This window comes from Aphelocoma coerulescens (assembly GCF_041296385.1).
Source record: "Aphelocoma coerulescens isolate FSJ_1873_10779 chromosome Z unlocalized genomic scaffold, UR_Acoe_1.0 ChrZ, whole genome shotgun sequence".
Lineage (NCBI taxonomy): Eukaryota > Metazoa > Chordata > Aves > Passeriformes > Corvidae > Aphelocoma > Aphelocoma coerulescens.
Window position 1 is genome coordinate 24,231,613 of NW_027184085.1, and position 22,155 is coordinate 24,253,767.

Consider the following 22,155-nt stretch of genomic DNA (forward strand, 5'->3'; position numbering starts at 1 on the left):
TTATGGTTATCCAGTTGTCTTCATTCTCCTTTTATTAAAATAAAACGGGTGAGATGTTGGGGTCCCTCCCCCGCGCCCTGTAGCCCTGGGAGAGGGGCCCTGAGGGAGGCACGGGGTTTCCCTGCCCCTGCTCAGCCTCGTTCCCCATGGGTTGGTTTGTGTTCCCCTGCGCGGGCAAAGCAGCTTGGGCCCCGACTGTAAGAGTCCCTCAGCAGAGCCCGGCCATGCGGCTGGGGAAATAAACATCTCTGAAACATCTAGCAAGAATCCGTCCGTATATATTTCTTTTCCACGGGACTCCTGGTTTGATATAGGCGTGTTGCAGTATCCCCACTGCAACAGGGAACACCATTAGTTTTCTAACAGCTTCCTGTTTATATGGGCTATGCATTTTGAGGTCTTAATAAAGAAGACAGTGGGAATAGAAGACCATTCTTATTACAAATGGGCATGATGAGTACAATTTTTTTTTTCTGTTATAGCTACTCTGTTAAAGGCTGAAATTAAGTTTGATTTTTCTTCAGCTTGCCAATTAAGCTTCTTAAAGAATTTTCAGATCTTAAGATGAGATTGTCAATGTGTGCATTGGTACATGCTAAGTAATCAGTTTTAAAATACAACTTTTAAGAGTTTTGTATTTCAGCAAGAAATTAAGCCTTGAACTTTAAGAACAGGCTTACCAAATTTGTCTTAACAGCACAAAAACCATAAGTAGCAACTTGCTCTGTTCTTTTCTCAGCATTTTTAGTTTTTTACAGTATCTAGAGAAGAGAGATTGGTGATGAAAATTTACCCTGTATTTAAATAATTGTCTGAGAACACTTGCTCTTCTGTTGAATGAACCCATGTTTCTGCAGAAATCTGGGTTGTGCCCAGATGCCAACTTCTAAAAGACAAAAGCTTGCAAGATACATTTCTGCTTAGGTAGGGTTTTGAATACAGTCTTGTCCTTGATATGTTCTAGTACTAATATTGTGCTGTATTACAAAGAAACTGCAGTGAGCTTTTCATCTCCAGTGAAGCAGAGATTTTTAAGTGAAAATATCTTTGTAAATATAGTAAATAATTTTTAAAGTTAATTGATGAATATGTAGTTTGCATTCAGAAGTAAGAGAGAACTGTTTCCTCATTCTGTTTCGTAGTTAACTGCTACTTTGGAACAGAGGAAAGCTGAGATTCTGCGACTGCACAGTGAAAGAGATCACTATGAAGACACCATGAAGAAAGCCTTTATGCGTGGTGTATGTGCTTTGAATCTGGAAGCAATGTCCATGTTTCAAAGCAAGGACAGTAGGCCAAATCCTGGTTAGTATGAATAGCAGCTTTAATCTGGTTGTGTGTATGCATTTTTGTTGGATTTGTTTGGGATTTTTTGTTTGTTTTAATGGTTTCTTTTCTCTTTTTTTTTCTTTTTTCATTTGAGAATCTGTGGCAATACAGAGTTTATTAAACTTTTATTGCTTTAAAATGTCCTGTTGAATATGTTGAGAAATACTCTGATGCTGAACTTCGTACTGCTGTAGCTAAAAGTAGGAATGTGTTCTCTTCATCCCACATTGCTGAGAGAGTGGTAACCTGCAGCTGAAGGCAGAACAAGAAGTCAAAAGTGGCAAACTTCTTAAAACACCAGGTTATGGAACAGTGAAGACAAAATCCTGAAAATTCCTTTATGCTCTGGAATCTCAGTGTGCAATGAATCGGCTTTTCCCAGCTCTCCCTTCTTTTTTAATCTTGCTTTTGAATGTAAAAAGGGCAAGCAAATCTCTCATGTTCTGTATTTAGTTGTAACTCTGTGCCAGAACAGGAAACACCAGTCTATTTTTAGCAGCAGCATACTCGTAAAACCTGTGTAGCTGCACAGGGAAGAGCTGCACATGCTTAATGATGTAATGAAATCACCCCCTCAGAGTGAGACAATCTGTAGCAGTGGGAACATAATCGTGCTGGTGCAGCAACCTACGTTAAAGAGAAAATAGCCGTGCTAGCAGGAGTGTCACAGCTATGCATGTGGCTCAACAACCAGCTGTACTGGCAGCAGTGGTTAATAGCCTTAGACAAGTAACTTCAGTTGCTAAATTTAACAGTCTTACACAGAAGTTTCTGAACTACTTTAGAACAATTCTTCACCAAAAAATGTAGCTAGGAAGAGGAAATAGTAACCTGAAGAAAACGTAAGAGGATACTTACCTGAGCAGCTGTCTAAGCCTGTTAAACATAAGTGGTATTTGTGTAGTTGCTTAGGAAATTAATATGACATTACCTAAGTGTAGTAGCTGTGTGCTAGTAAAAACATAGGATCAGTATTTGTAGACTGTTAAGAATGAATGATTTCTTGAAGATACTGAGTTTGGGAATAAAATTACAGGGCATTTCCCAGGTACTTTTTTTTCATTGTGTACTAATTAAGAACTATTCTATCTTGAAGCTTTATCCTTTATTTGTTTGTTTATTGTTTTCAAAAAACATGCAACAGACAACAGGTCTCCCTGATAATGAAGGATAACTGACTCATGTGAAAGCATTGTTTCTGTAGACCTATAAAATTGAGGGTAAGTAGTAAGGAAATGAAGAAAACTGAGCTCTAGAATAGTTGTGACCAACCCCTGAGTTTCATGGACCAAAGATTTTGCTTGATTTTTACTAAGAAGCTGGAACTGATACTCTACACCAGAGCAAGACCTAAAGATTTTGCTGTGCTGGATGTTAGGCTACCCATAACTTATTTTTTTGTGTATCTGCTATTATGCTTTTTAATCAGGCTTAATAACATCTCACAGACTGTGTTTCGGTCCTAAGCAGGTCATCATCTTCCACTACCTCTTGTATCACATTCTCCCCTGCCCTAGGCTTATGCCAGACGGTGGTTTTAATGAAGTTAGTTACAGAATTATTTAATATGGTTGAACAACCGTTGATCTGCATTCTTGATCAGGTAGAACAGTGATCAGGACATCAGAAGACTGCAAACATCAGAGAAGATGATTGTGATTTGTTTCTGGTCTTTTAATCTGTGGGTATCAAAACTTCATGTGCCAGAATCAGTCAGCAATTATAAATTTATATGAACACTGCAGTGCCACCTACTGTCATTGTATATAAAAGCAGAATTTCACCCCTTTACAAATTTATTATTAGGTTATTTTAATGTACATTTAATATACACACAATATACAGATAACATACATATCGTATATCATTATACTGTATTTATTAATAGTGTGCATGTATCACAGTCTTAATGGCATCATAATATTTAGTGTCAGTGTTGATGGTCTAAATGTTATCTGCCTAATTTGCTGACTTTCTTTTTAATTAATAATATATCAAGATTATTTTAACCTCTTTATGTATTTAGAGGAACACTGAAGCCAAAAGAATTCATAACTTTTTGCTTATAAAAATCCTAACACTGTTTTTCTTCAGTAGCATAGATCAGATCTGACTGGTCTATAACTGCGTATTGGTCCTGTCTGTGCTTGAGCTTAATGTGTGTGTACATACATAGATATGTAAGAAATATGTATTTTGGCATTCTTTTACTCTTAACATCTACAAGTATTACACAGATTTGAAGCACATTCCTTTTATTTTTCCTCCGTATTTCAGCTAAGAATGAAAAAAAACAAACACAACTACCACACGATGTCACTCTAGTCCCTGGAATGAGCAAATTTCTCTCATCCTGGAACTCCTGCTAGCATCAGCTGCTTCAGAAATAGGAGAGTAAATAAGAATACCTCTCTCTCCTTCCTTTAATAAAGTCTGTATTCTAAAAGGAAAAGGCTGGAACAGCTTGGAAAAGAGACTGGGCTTATGTCTGTAGATCTGGCATCCCCAGTGTCTGCATTTTAAGATAAAAGTATCCCAGATGGATTTTGTTCAATCTTAAGCTTACCCAGCCTACCCTCGTAGGGACATGAGAGCTATAGGGTGCCTGTAGGTTGTCCCAGCCAGGATGAGGCCACTGTCCAGCAGTTATATATGGGGATGAGATGCTGCTGCTAATGTGTAACATTTTATTTTACTACCAGTAAGCCCCCTTAAGGATTTTGTGCTCTCAGAGAAGTCCAGTATGACCTTTGTGTTTTCCTATTTGTACCATCTGGCCAAATTTAGAAATATATCCTCTGAGAGAAGGCACAATCACCCCTCCCCCACCAGGTTCGGGAAAAATAAATTTTCCTCGAAGGAAAGTGAAGAAGATAAAACTATTTATTTACCAAACACACAGGAAAAGGAAAATAAGGCTAAATAATAAAATTTGTCGCTTTGGAAAAAAAAAACCTGGGAAAAAGGGTTAGAGTCCTCCCTTTGGTCTCCTCAGAGCTGGGGCTTGGCCCAGGGCCAGGCCCTCTGTGCCCGGTGGAAAGTCCTCCGGATGTGCTCTGAGGTTGAAGCAGTCCAGTAGAAAAGGGAGAAAATCCGAAATTCCAGGGAAAGTAAAGCAAAGTCCAACTCTCAGTCTCTCTCCGGAGAAAAAAGAAACTGAAACAACTGGCCAAAAGCTGACTGGAAAGCAGCAAGCCGGGTGCTTCCTTGCTTCCCTGCCACAGCTGGGAAAAAAATCCCTATCTCTGTGTGACCTTGAACGAGCTGCAAACTGCTTTGAGAAAGTTTTGCTCAGTTTTCCTTCCCCCTCTCAGGCTCAGTCTAGAGGCATAGAAAGGCACAAGAATTAATTTCTGGGCATAGGGCAGCGATATGGGATGATACACATCACAAAGTCACCCCAAGACACTATCTAAACTGGATTTTGGCTCTTAGGATAAGAGCACCTCCTGCACACTGGTTTTAGTTCTGGCAAGCAGTAGGAAGAACTTCAGTTCTTTGCACTACAAGTAGGTGACATGTGCCACGGGGATGTTGAGACACAACTGAGAAACAAGCCCCTTGAAAAACATTTACAAGCACCTCAAAAGATGGGTAAAATACAGGAATGTTTGTTTATATCTGCCTACCTACCTACCTACCTCTATAAAGAACAGCCTGATCTTTTTTATCTATTATACAAAATCACAAAGAAATACTAAAATTTTTTTTGTAATTTATCTTCCCCCATATCCCCACCCCTTAGGGTTAGCTAGATTATGTGCTGATCCCATTACTTTTTGTTTCTAATAATAGATACAGGAAGCAGGAGAAATGATAATGCTCCCACTGGTGCAGGAAGGCCACCTCCTTCACAGTATAATCCGCCCTCACCACCACCTCCACCAGCAGCTTCTCTTCAGATGGAAGGCATGGTAAGCATGTAGCTGGAACAGAATTGTATTTGCTAGTGACAAAAAAGAAACTCCTTGGTTGGGGCTTTTTTGAAGAAAGTCCGAGTCTAAAAGGAAACCTGCAGGTGTGTTCAGACTGCACTGTGAAAATGAAGTGACTGGGACACAGCTGCTGTGGCTTGCTGTACTTTCATTAAGCTTTTTTTTTATTTTAGTGAAAATGCACTGAACTAATGAAGACAAGGTCACTACAATAAGCATAATTTGCTCTCTAAGGTTCTCTCTGGAAAAAAAGCTGTTAAGAGGTTTTTTTAAAAAAAAATCTCTGAATTTAATGTACTCTGAAAAGATGAAAAGCTGGCTTGACTTAAAACTTCTTTTTTAGGGGGTAACACATATAGACATTGAGGGAACTCACCTTATTGTCCTATCATATCAACTTAGCCAGATCATCATCTAGTGGCATGGTTGTTTTGGAGCTGCCCTGGAGCCATCCTGAAAACTTTGCCACTGTAAAACAGTATCATGTTGGAGAGTAGGTTAGAACAGAGATGATGTGCATGCCTCTCTCCTGATTTTTAATTATAATAGTGACAAATGTTATTCACACAATTTCTACTATTTTTAGACAAGTAATTTTAAATTAGACAATTAACAGTAACACTAGAGGTAAGATATCTGCAAAGACATTACAATTAAAAGGGTAATTGGGATAGTCAAAAAATTGACTATCTAAGGAGTAAAATTGTATTTTTTAGAAAGTACTCATTCTTTGTAAAGTCTGGTTTCATTTCACAGTTTTCTAGCCACCTAGCTCATGGAAGCACTCCTGAGACCAGGCTAGATGTTGATTCTCCAGGAATCATGAGTAGCACAGCAGGATCTGGTGTGACATCAACTCAAAAACTGGTAACGTGCTAAAATTAGCTTTTTTTCTTCTTTTAAGGCATATTCATAACAAATATTAGTTTGGGTATTGTTATTTGTGCATTTCTCAGAGCAACACAGATATGTAGTTGAGGGCACTGCCATAGAGTTTACATAGCAGTACGAAGACACTAGCTTGCAAGTGCTCATTTATGTCACATAAACCCATTTATGCTAGGAGCAGTTTTAAATTATTTTTGTAGGTAGGGCAGTGTGGCAAAATGAGGAATAGAAGAGTGCATGTACACTTAGCTATAGTGCAACAGGAACAATCAGTGTTTGACTTGATAACCTTTTGTTATGGAAAGTGCTTTGTCTTGTTGTACTGCTGTTTGAAATTTCTGTCATTCCCTTTTCTATGCTTAGTGCTAAACTGCCCTCCTTTTCTAGCACTTGATACAGGTTGCTCTCAGCTGTCAGAGAAAGATGCATTATTGTACACATATGGGAGCTTTTTTATTTTCTGTTCTGTCATTGCTAGAAAGGATTTCCACAGTGGCAGAAGTACCTTCAGCTGTCACTCAAGCATGCAGTCAGTGAGCAAAGCTAAACTATCCATGCTGCTTGATTTTTGTCAAATTAGTCTTACTTCCCTCAGGACAGAAGTCATTTGCTTGAAATGCTGTCTCATTCTTAGGAGTCAAAAAAAATGGAGTCATCCTGGCTGCAGCCAGGTGGAGCAAATTCAGTCCTGTGTAATGTAACTGGATTACCTGCAACATCACAAGTTCCATTTAGGCATGTGGCAGATAAAACTGAGCAGAAATAGTAGAGCATTGTAAATATTATGTTTAGAATTTTTTACCAATTAATACTTGATTTATTTATAGCCCATGGCAAAAGTAATAACATCTGCACAACAGAAAGCAGGAAGAACAATCACTGCTCGAATCACAGGCCGAGCTGATATGGGACAAAGATCCAGAGCTTCTGGGAGTTTAGCAGTGATGGGAGTTGCTCCACCCATGAGTTCAGTCATTGTTGAGAAACATCATCCGGTCACTCAGGTAAATCAGATTATGCTTCTTATAGTATTTTTATTACAACACATCTGGTAATAGTTTGAAGAAGAATTACCTTGTGAAGAGGTATTAGACAAAGCTCAGACTTGAGGCCTGTTGAAAATAGCAAACAGTACTTACTGTCTTTGTGTGGAAGGCACTGGTGAGGAGATGTTTAACCCCAGCCAGCAGCCAAGCCCCACGCAGCCACTCACTCGCTCCCCCACCAGAAAGATCAGGGAGAGAATTGGAAGGGTGAGAGCTGGAAAACTCATGTGTTGAGAAGAAGACAGTTTAATGGGGAAAGCAAAGGCTGTGCACACAAGCAAAGCAAAACAAAGAATTCATTCACTGCTTCCCGTGGGCAGGCAGGTGTTCAGCCATTCCAGGAGAGCAGGGCCCCATCACACATAGTGGTTACTTGGGAAGACAAAACTCAATCACTCCAAACATTCCTCCTTCATCCCCCCCTTTATGCACTGAGCATGGTGCCACAGGGTCTGGAATATCCCTTTGGTCAGTTGGGATCACCTGTCCTGGCTCTGTCTCCTCCCAACCACCCTCAGTCTTCTCACCAGCATGGCAGTACCAAAAGCAGAAAAGGCCCCCATTTCCTGCCATGACTCACAGCCCTGTGGCACACTGCACATAGCTTTCAAGATTTTGGGCTATTAAGCAGAAAGTAATACTTAAACTGTATGTTCGTAGGAGATTAGAGATTCAGTGTGGTAATTACTTCATTAAGAACAATTTCTGGATTCAGATTTTGTGACTAGTGTGACAAGGAATGCACCTGAACTACTGTAACAAACACTGATTTCTAAAAATGTAGTAAGTGTGACAGCCCTAGAGATATATTGTGTATACCCTTTCTGCAAATAAAAACCTAAGTGGAAGTCAAGTATTTCTCTTGAGTTAATTTGAGAGGGGAGAGAGTTTACCTTGATTAAAAGCAACTGTTTGTTACACTAAGGTGGCTAGTTTTATGGGCAGAAAATTAATTCTTGATAAAATTGCAAACCTTTTCTTTTCAAAGACCTTTCAGAGACTGCCTCATAGCAAATACTAAGCTTCAAAAGTAAAGTTGGCATGATTAAATTAGCACTACAGGGGGAAATTGTGAGCAGTATGGTAAAAAACTGAAACAAACCAACCTTGAAGTAAGATCGAAGTGATAAAAGCTCAAGATAATTAGTTAACTGGAAGTTTAGCACGTTATATTCAGAAAAGTGTATTACAGATAAGAAAGGAAAAAAAATTACCCTTTCTGTTAAATGACCATTTATTTTTCCCTTTTTGATAAGTGTATTTCAGTTTGCTGGATTGCATATCTTTCTTTCTAAACTACATCTCACCTAGAGCTATTTTAATGGGAATTTTTTGTGCCATTAAGTGTTTTGATGTATCTGATTACTTTTCAGCAAACCATATCACAAGCCACTGCTGCTAAATATCCTCGAACTGTGCTTCATTCTTCCGGCTCTACCACTGCGAGACCTGCAGGACAAGCTGGGCGAGTGCTTCAGGGCCAAACCCATGCCAGTGTTCAGTCAATAAAAGTTGTTGACTGATTGACTATGTCTTTCTCACCGGTAGGGGTTTTTAATCAAGGTACCTCTTCCCAGTCTTTTCAGATTTGATGCAGTAAGGCCTAAAGTACATACCATGTTTTTACCCTTTTCTAGAAAAAATAGGGTTTTTTTAAGCAAAAGTGCATTTATAATAAATATCTGGAGGGGCAAAAGAACTTGAACTGTTGTTCTACCTCCAAACTTTTATTATTAAGACAAACACTTTTTATTTAAGGAATCTTTTGCACACTTTCAAATAAAGGATACAATGTAATTTTTGTCTGAATCTCTTTGTTTAATCCCAATGATACTAACATCTATGTTCAAGAGAAAATGAAATTTTTTTTTGTTAGAAATACTTTTAACTGCTTATGCAAGTTAAGCGTAGTTGACATGCACCTTAATTATATCCTACAACAGTGTGTTTAAATGGAAAACAGCAGGGTGGTATCCTCCACATCCAGCGTCCAGCTTGGGCCAGGTGAGGTATCGAGTCCATCAGATTCTTAAACAGTTTCATTTTCCAAGCTAATGTTGCAGAACTTGATGAATTAGGGATTCCAAGCATTTGTACGTTAGATCCCTAATTCCAAAACCTTAGGATTTAGGGGGCTGTTCTTTGTGTTTCTGGGACGCTCTGCAGCTGACTCAAAGAAGGTTGCACACAAGTGGGCATTTTGGAGTAAGACTTCAGACTAAGATACAGATCACCTTTTTCGTACAAACAGTAGGATTCAGTGTAAAGTAATGCTAGCTAAATGCAAACAGAAAAGGCAATTCAGTTCTTCCACTACATGATAAAACTATTGCTATGTTATAAAGAAGATCACAAAGACAGACATTTACATAATTTTTTAGATATTAAATATATTCAGTAATAAGAAAACCTTTAAACATATTCAGCAGGATGCTACCAAGTATTAATTCAAGATATGAATAAGAAATAGGTAAATAATTTCTAGATGTGTTAAGTATTAAATATCAAATGTTATTTTGAGAGTATGTATACAGTGTTATGCCACGATAGAAAATTCTGCAGCCAGCTACACATGGATTTTATACATGACATTTTTGTGTATCTTCACTACATAAATCAAATGCTGCAGTAGAAAGATTTGTCATAATCCTAGCAAGAATTTAGAAAAACCTGAATCCCAAATGAGGCCAGATGCCAGCTTATTTCTGAAAGTGTTAATTGATTTATATACATAATTTTCACTCATGAAATTTTATTTTTTTCATGTACAAGACATTTTATTTACATTTCACATTAAACACAAAGTAGCTTAGTTTGCAGTTTCAATACAGAATTACTTTATCAATGTTAGGTCAGGTGTAGAAATTATAAGTGGGAATCTTGCCTTCACAGTTATAAACTACCAGTCCGCCATTCACTCTTAAATGTTTTATATTGCTATATAGCAAGCATTTGGGAAATAAGTAGCCATTTCAGGAGTGCAAGTTCTTCCAGGATGGAGAAAGTTGTACAACTTCAAAATAAGTTTTTTGTTTCCCAAAAGGATATTTGAAGACCACTTTCCATCTGGCATGTAATTCTATCATATATGCCATGTTTTATTGATGAGCTCATGAAATGACACATTTCCTGGAGTCCATGCCAATGCTAATTGAAGCTCTGATCTTCTCTGTAAAGTAAGAGAAAATGCTTGGTGTGCTTTGTGTTGCACAAGGTCAGACTAATCTAACTGAAGGCTGACCAGTCACAATTGAACCATGTGTGCAGGACAGAGGAAGGAAGCAAAATTGCACATTTTTCTTCCTTTAGAAACCTCAAGTATGACATAAATCCTTTTTCTCAAGGAGCCTCACCCCTCAGGAAGGGCAGTCCCAGAAAATAAGGAAGTGTCCTCCAGCCCCGCCCTGGCCACAGCTCCCCAGCGCCAGCAGGGACCTCGGCACGGCACTGCAGGCTCGCAGAGGACACTGCAATGTGCTCTGTGTCAACTTACCAGCTAAAGGCTGAAATCCCGCATCCACCAGATCTTCATATAGGTGTTTAACAGGATTCTGATGAGCCAGCAACGTACCATGTAACCAGATGAGCAACATTCTGTTTCCATGTTCCTTGTAACTTTTTTTCCCTATGCAATACACAAAGTATTTGCTCAATATGCTAGAAACAGTGTATTTTGTGCTTTTGCACTTTAAGAGTTCCAACAGATTTTGAATTTACTCATTTGCTCTTACTACCTTTCTTATCTAGGAGAAAAATGAAGACTGAAGCTTACAAAAGCTTTTAAAAAAATTCATGTTTTATCCTAACACTACTGTTAAGAGATAAAAAACACCTAATACATCTTAAAAATAATTTTTCCTTTCATTTTTCTCCAAGTTGTGGAAATATACCCTGTAATAGTAGTAACAAGTACAATTGTTTTCCCAGCACCTGAGAGGCCTGAAACCAGAAATTCCTGTTTCATGCCAGCTGTGCAGACAGACCATGAGCAAAATCTTTCTATGTCATGAGGTTCCCCAGGTCCTCACTTGCAGCATGACCTGCAAGACCCTTCTATGATGCTTATGGCTTCTAGTCTTGATCTCCAAAGAGGAAGGTTCCTTCAAGCCAGGAGGAAGAGCAGAAGTGTCCTGTACTGCTACAGCACTGCTTCCCAGGAACCAGGGACAAGGCTTGTACCCCTTCACTATGTGATACTCACATAGTTTATAAAGCAACACTGCCTTGTGAGGTTTTTTATCCTATGTATTATGTTTGGCCATTCAGATATTGTTACCTGTCCACTGTTCTTCAATAGCTTTAATTTGTTCATCCGTGAACTTCCAGAACACAGCAAGTTTTTTCCATTCACAAGGTTTTAACTGGGTGTATGCTAGATTCCAAAGGGAAGAACGGATTTGCTTGGTCTGTGTACTGTGATCTTGTTTGAAGGACACACTGAAGTCTGACCCATTACCACTATGAGCTAGATGTGTCTGAAAAAGAAAGCAGATGATAAATTTTATAACAGAGCTGGGAGCCTTTGCTCAGTGAGCCATGTCTTGAACAGCCAGATGTAGCTACTGACAGATGATTTGGTCAGTGCCTGTAAAGGAACTGTGTATGGTTCCTAGAAACAGAACTGAAACAAAGAGTTCCTCTGTGTGTTGCTACATAGTACTAAGTTAATTGCGAAACAACGCACTTTCTCTGGTACTTAATACACAAAAGCAAAGTGACAGCAACTGTTGTGCCAGCACTGCTGTGCTGCTTGGCTCAGTCTGTATATCATGTTTAGAGCACAGCTGGATTTCAGCTACAGTTCTTACCCTTATCTCTTGCTTCTCAAAGCTCTAATCTCTCCCCAAGGAGAGGGTAGACAGCATGGGCACAGCACCTGCTCAAGCTGTTCCTTCCTCCACCCTGTCAGCTTCACTTGGCTGAAGTGGGGACTTCCAGATCCTTTGCTGGCAGGATCAGCCGTTAGGTTTATCATGGGGACCCCCAATCAGCAAAGTGTCTAAACATCAATACGCACATATGTGTTGGACGTGGATCTAGTGTCATTCCTGCATAAGTAAAATCAGGTAGAAAACAAAACCACATGGATTTTAGCCTCCAGATTAAAAGTGATGTTGCTACTGTATGCATGGTTCACCTGAAACGGGAGTGTTGGGGTTAGCTCTTGTTTGGGCACCTTGGCAAAAACCATGTCAGTCAGTGATTTCAGCTAAGCAGTGCCCAGGGAACATTCCTAGTTAGGTAAACTCCAACTCTTTCTGTATTTCATTATGTACTAGTTCTGTTTCAAATCAATCTTCAAAGGGAAAAAAATTTCTTCAGGAATTTGACAGAGGATTACAAAGCAGATACTAAGCAAAAAAGGAAATGGCAGTATGCCATGTTTTAAAAATGCTAAGCATAAAGTGCTTCATTCCAAATTAAATTCAGAAAAATACAGCAGTGTTATTTCCTAGTCTTATGAGACACCTGGAGAGAAAAAAAAGTCTCAGTTCAGTAACTAAGCATTGTCATGTATGTTTGATTCCCTTCATCTGATGCAGACTTTATTTCATGCTTCCTGACACATGCAAGGTAATGTTTAGGACATTCCACAGGACAGCTTCAGGGTCTCTCTGATTAGATGCTTTTCTTGTGATGCTTAATTTAAAACAAAACAAAACAAAACAAAACTCACGCAAACAAAAAAAAAGAAGCCCTTTGCAGCAGCGCAGCTGCTCTTTGCTGCTAATTGTGTTTTGAGGCAATGGCAAGGTGGGATGGTAACAGCTGCCCTCAAATCCAGTTTAACCCAGCCTGGACAATGATAGAGATTGGGTAGAAAAGATAAAGAGAAAAAAAGGGCAAACAGAGAGAAGACACTCACACTTTATATCATATGCCCTTCCTCTCAGCTACATGACAATCAATTCCTTTAACTAATGCTTTGTCACAAATGATAAGTCAGATGAATGTAAGAAAAAGAGAGTCCTTAAAATAATGGTTCAAAATGCTGTAGTTCCATGTATGGTAACACCACCTGAACAGCATCATATTCCGTACCCGTAAGATTTAAGCTGTTCAAAAAGCTGCACTCTCAGCTTCAGGCAACAGGATACAAACACTTATGTTTGTATTTCCCAACGTCTCTGGTGCTTTTGCAGAAAAGCATCTACTTAACACCTTTTCTTCTCTTCAGGAAATTCAGTGAACAATACCAAGAGGTTGAGAACATTATGGGTTTACTGCTGTCTGACTTGTCACATCTTCTGTGGTTCTCTTTAAGCCAAAAGAAACCATGATATACCTAACAGCTCCAGCTGAACTGATGCAAATTAAATGCACAATACAGGGTGTTTGTGGCAGCATTTTTGCAATAACAAATCTAGATCTGTTATTTACCAGCCCTGTAACACTAGGTGTCATGGATTTGGCCACTCAGGGCAGGAGTAGGGTGGTAAAACTGGCTGATTCCTGTGCCTGCTCTGGGACAGGATCAGTATGCTTACACTTGGCTAACTCAGCAGGAAGCAGGAGGGAGAACGAAGTCACAAATTCGTATGGCAGTTACTTGTAGCCCTCCAGAGAAGCCCATCGCTATGCAGCTTACATTTAAGTAATAACTAGGGAAAGAAGGTGAGAAATTCAGACAACCTAAGCCATGTTCTTCACCCTTGTTGTGAAGTTCTTTTGTATTTCATGGATTTGGTTTTATAATTAATACGCAAGGAACAGAAGAGGGAGCTCTTGTTGAAGTAGCTGAGCCCTTGCTAGCAAAGGAGTCACAGACATCTTCACTCGCCTATTTTTCAACGGCAGATTTTACTGTACCAAAGTTATCCAATGTTTAACCAGTGTTATCCCAGCCATGGTGCTGATGGCACAGCACATGATGACGTCATGGATTTGGCTTAGATCTCTCTTCATTCCTTTATGTGTAGAGCACCAGGCAGGAAAAGGATAAGATCTACTTACAGTTTTACAGCTAGTCAGGAGTAAAACCTGGATGGGCTAGAGACTTTTCCATTCCCAATCCTAACTTTAGTTCATCAGGGCCAGTCTTGCAGCCTGCCAAAAGGAACCACCTCAGCCAAAAGGCACTTCAAAATCAGAACTGGCTTTTCCCTTAGGTATCTTGAGTGTAATGAAAGATGCCTCTTACCTGTTTCATGGCATAATACCTTTCCGCTTTAATTATCATATCTACAATGAGGGCATGATGGCTCCTTGATGCCATGGCTAGTGCAGTTTTTCCATGCTGAAAGCAGAGACAGTGAATCAGAACATTATCCTTGGGTGTGTCATAGAAGAAACACAGGAACTGTTTACAGAGCCCCATCCCCTTTTATTTTTACAGAAAAATCTATTTACTACCATTTTTATGGCTTCTGGGTAGCTACAATCAAAGTTCTATGCTCTGCATATGCTGCATCCCCTCAGTGCAGCGGTGGTCAATTTTCCCCCGCTCTGAATTCCCCACTAAAGAATTTTTGGTGAGGTACAGCTGCTTTCAGAAACCTGCACTCAGACTGCTGCATACTTCATACCAGCTTGCACTCTCCAGTTACTGCGTCCAAGTTCATGCAAGCCCAGGTATCACAGGCTGAAAGCTACCACAAATACAGTCCATTCCCATGCTAGGGTTAAACTGGCATCTCAGATGGATATGCTGGCAAAGTTGGAAATCTCCAACTTAAAAGGCAAATACGCCTTGTTTTAGATGGTAAGAGAAGGTGGCTGACAGAATGAAAGGAGAATTACTTTCTCATTACAGCTGACAGGAGCACGACTACAGGATGATGCTTCATGGGTATAGAGGAAGTCACAGTTACTAAAAGCCATTGCTTTAATTGCAGCTGCAGGGGTTTGCTCAGTCTACCTGAACCCATCTCTCCTATCACCACGTCAATGTACACGTGTCACGGTGGCTCTAAAGGGTTTTCTCTGAAACTGTCTTTTTTCAGCAGATCTGCACTGAGTGCAACTGCCTTGGATTTAAGTATTCTGGGTGTTCTCTATATAACAAGTGCCAGGCATTCTAGAAAATTAGATCTAAAATAAGCCAATCCCTTAATTAGAAGTTTCATTAATTAAATTATAACGTATTTCAACTCTCCAGATAGTATAAAGTTCCCTAATATACACCTTTTGAGTTCTAGCTCCTGGCTTTGCTCAAAATCATTCTAATTAGCCTGTTTTTAGAAAAGCATCACATTGGAAGCCAAGGAATTTACATTGCATTAAATCTTTTAGGCATAGGCATATTTTATATGTGAAGAGTCCAGAGATCACAAGAGCTCCTTGGGCACACCTCTGGAGAGGTGCTCTGTATTTCCCAGAGGGAGAGAGAGGGAGTGGATAAAGGGGGTGTTTCTGCACCCCTGTGGTAGAGCAGACACTGCTGGCATCCTGCATGCACATGTAGCACAGCAGTCTTGCATATGGGGAGCTCTCTGTGCCCTATCACTCACAACCAAAGACAGTTTTATGTGGGATATGCCCAGCCCTTGCCCTGGAGGGATCTCTGCTGAGACAAGAGATTTCGCAATTGCCCAGCAGGACTCCCTGAAGGGGCAGCCGCTTCTTGGGTCATGGCGAGGAAAAGTGGACCCACAATCTTTTGAGAGACACTTTGCAGATCTTTCTGTAACCCATTGGTCCGTCCCAGACCCTCTGTAACCCATTGGTCTGTCCCAGACCCTCTGTAACCCATTGGTCCCCTGCTGATTCCCTGTATCCCTATAAAAGGGAGCCCCCTAGCTCTGTGAGGGAGAGAGCTCGTCCCTGGCTTTCCCCTTCGCCGGAGGGAACCAACAATAAAGCTACCTCTGTGCGGAACCAGCCACACGGGCCTTCTCGTCTCTCTCTCTGGTCTGGTTTGGCCTGGAGGCTGCCCTGCAGAGCTGAGCTGGAATCACAAGCTGAATCACTAAAGAGCTGATAGCCTCTGCAAGGGCCCTCCTTTGCCAGCAGCTGAGGGAAGACACTGGGCCTCGGGAAGGCGATCCCTTCCGGGACCATCTATCCGGACCAGTCACCTCTTCCTGGGTCAGAGCCACTGACCCCCCCACCAGCTGAAATAGTTTTATCAGCAGGTGGGATGAAATAAGAGCTCCCAAGAGTGCATTCCCTGAGCTCTGACAGAAGCAGACGCATGACATTCTCTGGAGACTGAGGACTCCTGCTGCCAGGGCATGGAGGTCAGGAAAACACTGTGCAATCAAAGCAGGCTCCTCTTCTTCCTGTCTACTGTTCAGCAAGGACAGTAATGTTTTTGGCATATCAGCACCAGTTCAGTTCAAAGGGCACTGTACTCGCATATGTCCCCATCAGTGGCATGGTCTCAGGGGTCATCCAGCAAATAAGCAAGGAAAAAGCTACTCCAAGAAATAAAGCCAATGCAGAAAGGTGGCTTGTACCAGAACTTGTACTGGTTTAGAGCCAAATTCTCATAACAAGTCCTGAACTCTATCAGTGTTGCTGTAATACGAGGGCACTCTCTCGCTCAAAGACTTGTAGGTGCTTAAAGTCATAGGCAATAAGTAATTTTTTGGGTCTGCCCTTGGAATACAAATAGGTTGAAAAAATACTCCAGTGGCTGAGGTGCTCTTTAAAGTGGATGAGATTTCATTCTGGCTTGACCCCTATGAGAACTGCAGCTCTTTGGCAAGTGTAGGCATGATTCTAAATGGAAAGGCTTAACTACAATGCAGCATCTTACCTCAGCCTCCCAAAACATACCAACCACGCACCCTACCCTCAGAGCCCCAGGCCTCATATAAGGCTAGGGCAAAACAAGACAATCCTAGTCCATAAAGCTTCACTTCTCATCAGGACAGTTTTGTGCAGGGAAGTTACTTATTAAAGATATGAAAGGGTGAGATTTTGCTCATAATAAACATCAAACCCATCAACTCAGTCATACAGAAAATCAAGAAAAGTGGTAAAAGTGTAAAAGGGGAAACTCAGTCTTGCAGTAATTTAGCAGAATTTGTAAATACTGGGTTTGATACTCTGTCCTTTCAAAAGCACTTCCCCAGCCACTTTGCTTTGGTATTTCTTCCAACCACTGCCATTTTTGCCTCTATCTTTCCAGCCAGAACATCATCTCAGGGTTTAAGTATCCACCTGAATGGATCTGGAATGTCAGATGACCCAGAGTGCTAAAGGGCAAACTCTCCACCACTGCAGTTGGTGAAGCTTCATCTCCCCTGGCAATGAGTCTGGCTGCAGGTGCACAGTTATAGCACCCACAGGCCATTTTCCTCTCTGCAAGCCTAGTCCTTTTTTTCCATGAAAAGTCTCTGGAAGCAGTGTTTATCCTTCGAACCATGGAGCTTGGAAGTTTTACAGCTCTTCACAAAACCATTTCAGATCTCTGCAAGCTGCAGGTATAGCAATATTAAAAGGAGACTTCCTCTGTAGTTAGCTTTACTTAGCAAACACAAGTGGCAACATGTGCTTTATGCACCTCTGTAAGGAAGATTATAAAACAAAAAGTAACATCGTGTAATCTTGAGATGTGTGAGGAATGCAATTTACCTTATCCACAGTTTTGAGATTGCAGCCTGACTTCAGCAGCACTTCCACCAACTCCACATTGCCAAGATCAGCTGCCAGATGTAGAGGGGTTTCCTGCCTCTGGAATTAAAGACACCAAATATATGCATTAAGTCAAACTCACTGCTAGAAGCAGCATGCTCAAAGGCTGAATCTAAAATAGATTCACAAGAGGTGACCTTGGTGAGAAAATACTGAACAGAGGGAAATCATGAGAGATCTGCCAGTTTTGTTTCAGCCAGACAAGACAGCATATGGGATCTCTGCAGGAAAGACAGGCAGAAGTTCCAGCTAGCTCAGGAAAGAGTTGCTATTATGGCCCTCTCATGTACTGTAAACTAACAATCTCTCTCTCTCTCTCTCTCTCTCTCTCTCTCTCTCTCTCTCTTTCTCTCTCTCCCCTCTCAAGGCAAAGTGCTTTGGACAGAGGTCTTCATGCAACTGGCACCATCCCACACCCATCTTATCCTCTCAAGTAACCTTCTCTCTGCTGAAATTCATGCCAAGACAACTCAACATCCATAATTTTGAATATTACAATATGCCACATCCACAACAGAGCTTTTTAGTCAGCCCTGCCACAAAATGATGATATATATATAGCTGAAGTCTACCTGCTCCATAATTGGTTCAGTGAACCTTAAACAACACACATACAAAAAAACCCAAACCAAAACCATTAAACAAGGCCAAACCATTAACAAGAAACACAGCTAAAGGGGCATTCAGCTTCAAGTAAAACTTTGGGTCTGAAAGGAGGGTTGTATAGTCTCTACATAGCTACATATTCCTAACTATGTATTTATTTATCCTTCTACAGAAAGTAGAGTAAGAAAATCCAGCAGCAAATAATGGAGTAATTATGGAAGTCCTGCACATAAGGGAATGTTCCATAGTATGTTTCTTGTGACACATCATCCTTCTAAGTTGAGTGTTTTGTGCCTGTGCTTCTCTGACATTGCAAGTTTACATTCTGTAGGTCTGGTTAGAGACCTTTTGGCCTTTAGATCTTAGCTTAAAAGTTTGCACTCCAAGAAACACCAAGCTCAGGTTCCACATTAGAAGTCTCATCAGTTAATTTTATAGTTCACATTATGATCACATGATCTCACATATTTACCTTACTTTTTTATTCCTATAAATAAAATATTAGCCATACACCCTACTTTCTTTCCTGCAGAAGTTTAGGGATACATCAGTACCTACTGTATGCAACTTCGGGCAAGCTAGAGACGAAGCACAAAACATTTCCAAAAGATATGTTGTAGAAATTTACAGAATTCTCTTTTATGTGACCAGAAAGTCTTATCGTCATACTTTACTCCAACCACAAATGACAGCCTCTGACTTCCACAAAAATGTGTATAAATTAATCTCTAGCAATAAAATGAACAATGGGAAGGGGTGAACCACAGATTTCTCAAAGACTCATCCTTGTCACTATCATGGTGAGCATCCTTCCATGTCATGAGGGAAACCAGGATGCATTTCCCTAACAAGGAGCCACAGTGCCCACAGTGGGACTCAACAGACCTGCTGGGACAGTCTTTCCACAGCTGAGATGTAACACTAATGAGGAGGGGAAAGAGAGATTCTCCTTGAAGTGCCACAGGTGGCAGGCCAGTACACAGTTGGACCATTGGAGTCTGTCATGGTCAGGGGCCAGTGTCTGCGAGCTCTGTACAATCTGCTGCCATATGGACCATGGGCACTGGATATCACTGAGATTTTTGGAGGCCTAGCTGTTGGCCAGGTCACTGTAGTCCACCTCTACCACCACTCCCTCAGATACTGGATACCTTCTGTGGTAGTTTACTTGCCTTGCTGGTTTGTAGTATCTTCTTTGAGGAGACACTTTGCATTCATGCTCAGTAAGAGCCATCTCCAGAGACTTGTGAGTGGCTGCCTCTGTTCTGATCTCTTTTGCAATCTCTTAGACCCTAGAGATGGACCCCAGCAGCTGAGCTTCCCTACCTTCCCAGCACTGGAGCAGTCAGGTAGCAGTGTGCTCACCTTGCTGATGGATGAACACTTGCTGCCTACCTAAGAGGTCATTCAGAGATGGACACCAGGTAGTTTTGCCTCTGTTGTCATTCTTGTCTTTTCCCTTTCCTGTCCTGCTACAGGCCAGGCTGCCTCTTTTGAATCTTCCCCCTTTTGCCCCTGAGCAAGAGCTGCTGTTTCTCTTTCTAACCAAATCAACATTTACTTCCGTCATTTCTCCTGGAGCTCGGGCACAGTTATTGTATTTGAGGGCTGGGTCTCTGGTTAAGCAACACCTCCAACTAAGTTGGCACCTCCAACTAAGTAACCTTTTCAGCGTCCATATGGGTGGCTTCAGAGCAGGAGACCTTCACAGTGTCCCTTTGTGTGCTCCTTGATCAGGAAACCCTCATTCTCTTTTGAGGCACTGGATGGCAGCTCATTAGCAAGGGCCAGGCCCAATACAACATTAAAAACCCCTGTGTTTCATCAGGGCAGGCAAGGCTCCCCTCCTTCAGATGGTATATGAATTACTTGGGACTGCATTCCGGCTAGGGCATGAAATCCCAAACTACTGGAGGCAGTAATGGCCCTAGGCACATGTCCAATTCTGTCCACACACAATACTACCTGAGAATTGACTGCCTCCGGGCGAATCCCAGTGTGACATTCCCAATTAATTGTTAATTGTTATTCACAATAACCAAAACCATGCTCACAACACACACTAGTATGAACAGTGTGATTATACAAGGATATTCAAGGAACCAAGTAGTGTTACAAGAAGGTGGGAGAGACCTGTCCTGGGGGAGAAGAAGGGGTAGACACTATTCATTCCTCTCTCAACAAAGCGCCTCTCCAAGGAGGGAAAGGAAAAGGTGCAATTTTTGATTTTCTCCATGAGATGGTTCCCTAAGTACACAGACAGTGGCACTGTAGGGCCTAAAACACAAGATCAGGCACAAGCCAGTGCTTTTATCATCACTCTACCAGGCAAAGCAGTACAAAGTGATAGACAACACAGCAAAAGCAGAAATGGTCATTAACAATTATAGGAGGTTTTTTACAGTAAAACAGGATTAAGCATGGCATCACCAAAGTAAATATGGCACACGTCAGTTGTGGATATGGTCTACAGTGAACTGATCTGATGCACAGCAAACTGGCCAACAACTAACCAGGCCTCCAAAGACCACTGACACCAAGCAGGGCCAAAGAATCCTGGTTAAGGTGAGGAAGATAGGTGTAGCTGTCCGTGGATGGGCTCAAACCACCATCCTTTCAGCTAACAGCTGAACACTCTCACTGATGGCATCACAGAGACCTGTGACCTTGTCATTCAGTCTTGCTGTGTTGCTCACCTCTGCTCAGCTGTGTCCCCTCCCAGCTCCCTGAGCAACCCAGTCAATTCACCTGGGGGCACAGAGTGTTAAACAGAGAAGGCCTTGATGCTGCGCAAGCATTGCTCAGCCACAGCTTTAACACTGGTGTCTTACCAGCACTGTTTTGGTCACAGATTTAAACACAGATTTAAACCCACATGGTGGGTTGCTTTAAGGAAAATCTAACTTTTTTCCAGCCAAATTTTTTTCCCAGCCCAGTTCTGCACTGGGCTTGCCTCTGAAGTCAATACCAATGAGATGTTTCTGTCATTCATTACACTTGAATCATAACATTTGAACAATATATTACCCAAACATTTTCTGAGTATACAGCATTGTACTATCCTTATCTTGCTCAAACAGTATTAGCACAGCATGTACCAGTGACTAATACATATGTGCACACACAAAAACATTAGAGAGGAATTGCCTCTTCCTTCCTCTTTTTTGTACCCTGGTATCATAAGGAAAAAAAAATTTCAAACAAAACCCACATAATCTCTGCTGTATCAATGAAGCTGTGTAAATTCCCAGTTTTTCTTACGTGATTTAAGGAGTTTATGTCATGATTGGCATCCAAAAGGCTTTTTACTACCGGTAGATTATTACTGATAACTGCTAAATGGAGAGGGGAATTCTTCTGCTGTGGAGGGAAAATAATAAATTGTTATACTTGGGTATGTTATTAAAAGTTCATGCAAACCAGAAAGAGGTTCTTATTGAAGCCCACCCCTTGCGAAGGTGACATGCTCCAGCAGAGGTTCAAGACTGCAGAAAACACACCTGGATATGTGGAGTTATACCAGAGGTGGTAACCTGCTCCTGCAACACCCACAGAGGAGGATAAACAAACACAGCTGAGAAGACTGGAAATGCTGACTGCATTGGGTGTACATCAGTGTGCCACCACTTAGGAATGCCACGAGGCACTCCTCTTTAGTGTTCCTACCTGAGATGTGCTGCTATCCTGACAACAGAGAGATTAGGGTAATGTTCCTACCCCCCCCCCCCAGCAAAGTGGCTTTGCCCTTTGTTGAATAGCCTGGAGACAGA

General features: G+C 41.1%; 2 protein-coding genes across 4 annotated transcripts in view; one reads left to right on the plus strand and one right to left on the minus strand.

The window, feature by feature from the left end:
* Window positions 1–8,947, plus strand: part of POC5 (POC5 centriolar protein) — a 32,779-nt gene extending 23,832 nt beyond the window's left edge. For 2 of the 3 annotated variants that reach the window (XM_069001325.1, XM_069001328.1), the window contains 5 exons: window positions 1,143–1,305; window positions 5,125–5,243; window positions 6,003–6,131; window positions 6,980–7,156; window positions 8,572–8,947. In XM_069001325.1, the coding sequence (XP_068857426.1) occupies window positions 1,143–1,305; window positions 5,125–5,243; window positions 6,003–6,131; window positions 6,980–7,156; window positions 8,572–8,721 (738 nt within the window). In that variant the 3' untranslated portion in view covers window positions 8,722–8,947. The remainder of the gene's footprint in view (window positions 1–1,142; window positions 1,306–5,124; window positions 5,244–6,002; window positions 6,132–6,979; window positions 7,157–8,571) is intronic. The other variant, XM_069001327.1, reaches the window with a different exon arrangement.
* A 96-nt stretch (window positions 8,948–9,043) lies between these two features.
* Window positions 9,044–22,155, minus strand: part of ANKDD1B (ankyrin repeat and death domain containing 1B) — a 28,845-nt gene continuing 15,733 nt past the window's right edge. Inside the window, exons 10-15 of the mRNA XM_069001329.1 lie at window positions 21,647–21,745; window positions 17,720–17,818; window positions 14,340–14,435; window positions 11,475–11,673; window positions 10,692–10,823; window positions 9,044–10,367 (exon numbers count right to left, since the gene is read on the minus strand). Of these exons, the coding sequence (XP_068857430.1) occupies window positions 10,309–10,367; window positions 10,692–10,823; window positions 11,475–11,673; window positions 14,340–14,435; window positions 17,720–17,818; window positions 21,647–21,745 (684 nt within the window). The 3' untranslated portion in view covers window positions 9,044–10,308. The remainder of the gene's footprint in view (window positions 10,368–10,691; window positions 10,824–11,474; window positions 11,674–14,339; window positions 14,436–17,719; window positions 17,819–21,646; window positions 21,746–22,155) is intronic.